The sequence below is a fragment of the Octopus bimaculoides genome, chromosome 18 (assembly GCF_001194135.2).
Source record: "Octopus bimaculoides isolate UCB-OBI-ISO-001 chromosome 18, ASM119413v2, whole genome shotgun sequence".
Lineage (NCBI taxonomy): Eukaryota > Metazoa > Mollusca > Cephalopoda > Octopoda > Octopodidae > Octopus > Octopus bimaculoides.
Genome location: NC_068998.1, coordinates 26,644,116 through 26,652,104, shown reverse-complemented (window position 1 = coordinate 26,652,104; position 7,989 = coordinate 26,644,116). Strand labels below are relative to the sequence as shown.

Below are 7,989 nucleotides of genomic sequence, written 5' to 3'. Positions count from 1 at the left end.
GGATAGACCTGTGACTGGTGATGGAAAATGGATCTTCTATCGAAATGTTAAACGTTGTAAACAGTGGCTTGGTAAAAGGGAAAAAGCTCAACCACAATCAATGCTCAAGTCTACTGTCAGCAATTAGAGTGTTTGAACCAAGCTTTGAAGGGAAAAAGACCCGCTTTAGTGAATCGAAAAGGAGTGATGTTTCATCAGGACAATGAGTGATCCCACACTGCAAAGATCACATCACAGAAGATCGAAGAGCTTGGTTGGGAAAAAAATTCATCATCCACCTTATTCTCCTGACCTTGCTCCTTCCGACTACCATTTGTTTGGTAGTTTACAGAATCATTTGGGGGACATAACTTTTGCAAACCAGAAGGAAGTCGAAACTGAAATTTTAGAGTTCTTCACTTTGAAACCAAAAGAGTCTTACATTGATAGGATTAAAAAGCTTGTAATAGATGGAAGGAAGTCATAGATAATCAGGGAAAGTACATTGATGATTAAATTTCAATTAAATATAACATTTGATCACTTGTTTTCTTTATTCAAAATTCGGACAGAACTTATGGGATGACCTGATATATCATTTATATATGTGTATAAATGTATGTATACATATCTCTGTATACATATGTATACATACCTCTGATGGGTTTCTGCACACTTTCTGTCTACCAAATTTTACTCACAAATCTTTAATTTAGAATGGAGTAGTTTTGGTGAAGCTTTGTGTGATATTACATTGAAGAGACTTGTTGGGTAGCGCTGGAACTATGCAAGAATGCAAGAAGATACAAAGTAGACTACAAAAGAGATTTTCTTTCCTTTTTGTAGATTACTTTATGTCTTATTGCATTGTTTCAACCTTATCCAGCAACCCTCTTTAATATTATATAAAACACTTGTGATCATTACTGCATTATGAGTGGGAGAAATACCCAGAATCACATGGTAGCAATGCAAACAGACTGTTATCAATAAAATCAATTAAGAAAGAATTATAAGAAAAGGGTACTTACTTAAAATTTCCAGTTCTGAAGTATAAACTATAGGCGTTATAACAACAGTGGTGTTCACTTTGTAGGTTTCATTGAATTCTCCTTCAACCCTTTCATTGAAGGTCAGCTTTTCATTGTTATGTTTCCAAACCAAAGCATTTTTTAGGAGGTTTGACATGGATTCTAAGTGTAATTCACAGACTAATTTGAAAGACTGTCCTTCTTTCACTGTCATAGGATGAGGCCTTATTAATAGTTTATCATCTGCTGGAAAGAAGAAAAAAAAAAAGAAAGAGAAGTATTAATTAAAAAAAGAAAAACTTAGTTTTTGTTGTGAAAAAAACCTATACAGAAAAAGTTTAAAGCATTTCATCTAATTAAGTTCTACAATTCAAATAAATATTACATCAAAATTAAAAAAAAAAAAAAAATTAAATATGGAATTAAGGGAAAAAGAAATTTTTTATGATTCTGTAGATTTTAATGACTTTTTGAATGCACCGATAGAAACAAATGAACTTACAATTGATAAATGATATAAAGAGATTGTAACAATTATCCCAAGGTTCTTTCTTTTGAAGAGATAATAGATAATAGATTACAGATTAATGAGGAAGAGAATAGATATTGAAGGTAGAATATTAGTGTAGATTGATCTTTTCAAAGTCCTTCATTTTCGGTTACAGAGAATGAAGTAAATTAGGCCGTAACTCAGGGGATGTAATGCAAGTTTTAACACCAGTAGATTTCCCCCTCAAAAGTCTGATTGCCTTTCTCTTGTTAGGTGAATGTCTTGATGAGCTAAAAAAGATCTGCTTCATTGTGTGAATAGTAGCTGAATAACTTTACCCTCTTAGAAATTTATAAGTTTCATATTTTATATGAACAAGTCAGATATATAATCATTTTGATTTATATTACTTTTCAAATCATTTTCAAATATCTTCATTTTATATTTAGAATAACTACTGAATTTAAACTTAATTTTGTTTTAGTAAGTTCACTCTTGTGACCAATTCATTAATGAGACTAAATAAATTAACAAAAAACTTAATATGAACATTTATCTAAGTCTTTACATTACATATTATCTTCTTGCATCTAGTGAAAACAATATCTTATGAAATCTATTTCATAAATTAATTATATAACTTATATGAAGCAAACCAAAGTGATGAGTATAAATATTAATTAATTTTCCTTCAATATTTTTCGCATTTCTCTTTTTCTGTCTCAAAAGACTAAAGATTGATATATGATATATAGAGAAGCTTTGGTTTGTAGAAAATATTGCAAACAAAGGCATCTTTATGCAATCATTCAAACTGTTAGAAATAGCAACTAAATCTCACTCAAATCTTGAAAAAAATGATACATTAGTAATGTGGTTCTGTGTTTCTTGCACATGGAAAAAAAGACAGGAGGGTCCCAGATGAAACACTTTTGATGATAGGTCTGCTTAGTGAGGGCTGAAATAGGGCTAAACAGCAGCATGAAATACAATTATCAGTTTCTGAGTTTATTGCTGTATCTCAGTGGTTCTGTACATTACAATTATCAGTGATTTCAATCATGAAGAAATAATAACTAATTTATGTAACCAAACTTACAGATTTCCACTCACTTGATGCTCAGTACTTTTTTTAATGTAGGAACCAATAGGAATAGATACATTTCTATGCATTGAATTTCCTGCCAACATAGTATGCTGGATGATACTTGAACCAAATATGTCTTTCTGACATCGATTGTAAACCTCAATAGTTTATTTCAATAGAAACAATGCACATATATTGGTTTCAAACTCTGGCACAAGGCTAGTGATTTCAGAGGAGGGGATGGTAAATCAATTATATCAACCCCAGTGCTCAACTAGTACTAGTTTTATTAACCTCGAAAGGATGAAAGGCAAAGTTGATCTTGACAGTATTTAAACTCAGAATGTAAATAATAATAATAATAATAATAATAATAATAATAATAATAATAATAATAATAATCTATATGATAGCATAGTGGATGTCAAGGAAATTGAGAAAAATGAAATATATAAGGGTCTAGCCTGAGAGATGAAGAGACTTTGGAATCATAATAATTAATGATAACGACTTTTATTTGATTAAGTATGGCAAGATATTAATCATCTTTGTTTTTTAGTTCAAGGATTTAGATGGGGGTTTATGTTTCACTGTTGCCTTAACAGAAATTTTCATAGATTTACTATGCAGATTTTTCTTCTGAATGAACCGAACAGCATTGCAAATCAATGAAATATTTGTTAGCTCTAGAGCACTGGAGCCACTGCTGTAGCTGTTGCTTATGACAGTGAATTCCTAGCTGTAAGGAGTTGCAAGTGTTTCGACTAAGGACAATAAATTTCCTGTTTCCTGCCTGTCTTTACTATTACTGGAATGTTTTAGTTGTCTTCTGGTAATTCTATTGACTTGGCTGGCTGCCAAAAATGTTATTATTCAACAATCATCATCCAGTCAATTTGCAGTGATTTTAGAAACGTTTAATAATGGTCTCAAATTCTGGCACAAAGCCAGCAATTTCGGGGGAGCGGGCAAGTTGGTTACATCGACTCTAGTGTTCAAATGGCATTTATTTTATTTCCCCTGGAAGGATGAAAAGCAAAGTCAACCACAGCAGAATTTGGACTCGGAATGTAAAGACGGATACAATGCCACTAAGCATTTTGCCTGGCAAGTTAATGATTTTGCCAGTTCAATGCTTTTTTTAAATTTTTAATAATGACAGCAGCAATCTGCTTTCTCAAATTCTTAAAAATCCTGTTGCAATTCCTTTCCTGTAAAAACTCAGCAAAATTAATTTTCAAGAATTGTCAGTTGACACTTTCTCAGCTTTTTCTTTGACTATGTAGTCTCACACTCAACTTGAAGAGTTTAGAAGCATATCAGATTCTTGTGAGTTATATTAATTTATATTCTCAAATGTTAGTTAAAAAAATAATGGTAACTGCAAGTTATGAGATGAAAAACAAACAGTGTTTCATGGTAACTGAACAAAAACTTTTACTGACAAATTAAATATTGATGTGTCTGAAATTTATTTTCCTCTCTTGGAACTATACTACTACTATACTACTACTACCCAAATACTACTACTACCCAAATCTTGTAATCATTTTGAAAAGTCAGTCATCAAACATCAACTTATCAAACTTATTGAATGATTTTATATTATACATACCAAAAATTTATTATGCATACATGAACACAGATACACAACAAAAAAGCCTAGAAATTTAATTTATCTTGTGGGTCTTGTTTCAAAACAGAATCATAACTATCATCATGATTTTTTAAAATTTGTAATTAGTTATTTCTATATAAGAGAGAGAGAGAGAGAGAGAGGGGTGGGGGAGAATGTGTGTGTGTGTGTGTGTGTGTGTGTGTGTGTGTGTGTGTGTGTGTGTGTGTGTGTGTGTGTGTGTGTGTGTGTGTATTCATCAATAGTCCTAGTCTATGAACAAGAGTTTTAAGCATATTTCAGAGCAAATCTGATGAATATACAATGTTTTGCATTTGGGAAGGCTGAAATTAATTTGTCCTGTCAAATGAAAAGATGAAGTTCATTTAGAGGATATGGAAATCTTTTCTAGTAATCAAAATAAAGCAAAAAACCACAACTAGATAAATTCCTGATATCAGATTGGAAATTCTGAATAACATGCATAAACTCATATAACATAGAGCTATAGCTTGTTATATTTATAAAAGAGAATGCTACATGTAAATGCTACAAAAATATTTAGAACATTTCAAAAGTACAATAACATTTTTTTCCTACATCATCCAGTCGATGTCCCACTCACCTTCAACACGAATTACATGCAAATAAAACAGTCAAAGTTTCCTCATCATCGCTGAAGACTTTTTCTCAGTGATGATGAGAATGCACATCATCAACAATGCAAGAGCTGCATCTCAAAGACTACCCAGAAAATATATCCATCTTCATCCATGAATTATTAGCTTTACTTTATGAATCTCAAGTGTGATTCACCATGGAGTACTACTCCTTAATATGGTCTGGTGCTGTTGCTACACACACATATACATCATAGACTGCATTTGAAGAAAATACACTTGCTGATTATTATGGAATCCTCCATCAATTTCTTTTGATCTCTAGTCCATGGTTGTATTATCTCCTCTCTCTGCCTTTTCCATTACCCTTACTATAGCATCCTCTGCTCTTCAAAAATAGCTGATCTTGTACCACCTCCACACAGGTACACTCAACTCTCTTGGGTCTCTTTCTCTTGTTATCTATGTCATATCCTATCCTAAACTCTGAATTAACAAATTTGCACGTCCTTCCTTCTGAGAATGTAATCCCTCTGGAATTCCTTCTCAGCTCATGTTTTGCTTGTAACAATTAATTCACAACTGCTTGAAAGGAACATTTAACATATTGATCTCAGTATCCTTGGGGGGCTTATAAAGGTCATAGTTACAGCTCCTTCCTTCAGACCAAACCATTGAAAAGAAATGTGCAGTTACTGTCTCCTAATCATGATGTTTGGTGTGCTTCAGTAAACTTACCTTTTAAAACAAGTTCAATACATTCAGTATCTGAATGCTTTGTTGAATCATCCACTGAAAGCAGAGCAGCACCAGAGTTAGGAAAATAGGATTTATTATATAACAATAATGAAGCAAGCTTGAGACTTGTAGATGGCTCTGAGTGCAGAGGAAAAATATAAAGGTAGGGATAAATAGCAGTGATCAAATTTTTAAAATTCCATTAAATTCTAAGGGTTTGCTGAAAATGGATCACATGCATTATACATGAGCTAATTTCAGGAAGTGAAAGCAAAAGAATATGTTATACAGCAGTCATTTCTCTTTCTATTTAATCAATAACAACATTGTTTAGCTCATTTGGACACAACTGATCTTTGTATGAATTAAAGTGAAGCATGTAAACTATAGCCTGACTAGCTCTAACTTTGGACTTGGTAGCATGTTATTGTAGTTCTTTAGCTAAACATCCTAAAGTCAAAGGATTGAGAGAAAGGTTAAGCACAGGTGAGTTGAAAAGTACTCACAAAAGACGATGTTAATGATGATGAACAAGATAAAATTGCTATACTTTTAACTGTTGTATGATGGAGTCTATAATCAATTGTCTACCAGTTTCCCTTATGATTAGAAATATACTTATAAAATCACAAAATAACTCAAGCCACAACTAACCTGTGGAGAAGTATGAGATGATAAAAAAAATAATACAGAAAAACCAATGATCTAAGCACTAACTTAGAACGTTTGCTAAAATGATTTAACCCATACTCTAAATTTCCTAAAACATCAAATTTATTGGGGGAAGGATGGTTACGCCAAAATATCTAACTAGAACAAGAAAAGGCTGAAGGATTTAAATATTTCATTACAAAGCAAGTTCCAAGAACATTAACAATGTCACAATATCAAGGTATTAATTCTGTAGAATTAAAAAATAACTTCTTTCTTAAAGAATACCTCACTTTCACTTCAAACAAATAGAAGTTTATCATTAAGATGATATATTTATTAATTTGATTTTAATGTATTATAAGTTTTTTTCTGGACCATAGCAATTCCTTTTTCAAGATATTTTACTCCATAGTTGTGTGTATGTGTGTGTGTATGTGTGTGTGCATGCACATGTGACTGCACATGTGACTGCCTGTCATATGTGGTAATTGTGATTCAACTTTTTCATATTGCTGATGTTTAGAAAATGATTGATGAACTTACCAGCTCAAGTTGACAGGTACAACATATTTATCAATTAATTATTTTATAATCTTTGAAATATATTTGTTACATTACTTTAAAGTTATATACATACATATATATTCCCACCTTTCTGTCTGTCTATATATTTATATGTGTGTATATATATGCATGTATGAATGCATATATATATATATATATATATATATATATATATATATATATATATATATATATATATATATATATATATGTGTGTGTGTGTCTCTCATATATATGTGTGTGTGTGTATCTATGTTTATATATATATATGTGTGTGTGTATACATGTTCATACATAGATGCATATATGCACTGTATGTGCTTTTCTATATTGTGTGTATATGTTATTAATATATGATTCTAATCAAAATGAATGGTAGAAAAATGCTATGAATAAAGAATTTGACAACATTCCAGTGAGTTGATTTATTGTCTGTACTATTATTTAAAATATGGAACAGACATTCGTGTATTTGGAAATATAAGTTATTATTAGTATTTGAAGTATATAGTGACATTCACACACACACCACCACCACCACCATCACCATGATGATGATGATGATGATCATCATCATCATTATCATCATCACCACCATCATCATTCCACTGATTCTATGTCATCATCATTGTTTTTATGTCTACTTTTCCATGTCTGCATGAGATAGATTTCCTGTGGCCTGATGCTCTTCCTGTCACAAACCTTCACCTGTCTCCATGCAAAGTAATATTTCCTATATTTTGAGCATGAATAGTAGTCTTCTGTGAAAACAGAATGGCTTGGCATGTTTTCACAGGAGCTCGCAAGCAAATGGTACTGCTTACATGATAGTAACATTTATTTTTTTTCTCGTGCTTTTTCTTCAGTCATTGCACAGTGGCCATGCTAGGGCATCACTTCCATGAGTTTAGTCAAATAAATTGGTCACAGTAATTATTTTTTAAAGTCTGGTACTTATTCAATTGGTCTCCTTTTCAGAACTGCTAAATTACAGGGACATAAACAAACCAACATCAGTTGTCAAGCAGTGCGGAAAGGACCTGTAAAATGCAATATTTCAGTCTAATCCTTTGGTTGACCTCAAGGCTATAGTAGAAAGCATTTACCTGAGAGACTGTACATTGGGGTATCTGAAGCCACACGGTCGTAGAGCAAACTTCTTAATCACATTACCAAACACACACAGAAATATATATATATATATATATATA

The 7,989-nt window shown here is 31.8% G+C and overlaps 1 protein-coding gene across 2 annotated transcripts in view; it reads right to left on the bottom strand.

Annotated features, from left to right (window-relative positions):
• LOC106872046 (uncharacterized) overlaps positions 1-7,989 on the bottom strand; it is a 193,285-nt gene that overhangs the window by 39,737 nt on the left and 145,559 nt on the right. The window contains exon 2 of one of the 2 annotated variants that reach the window (XM_052974290.1): positions 1,011-1,256. In XM_052974290.1, coding sequence (XP_052830250.1) covers positions 1,011-1,256 — 246 coding nt within the window. The remainder of the gene's footprint in view (positions 1-1,010; positions 1,257-7,989) is intronic. The other variant, XM_052974291.1, reaches the window with a different exon arrangement.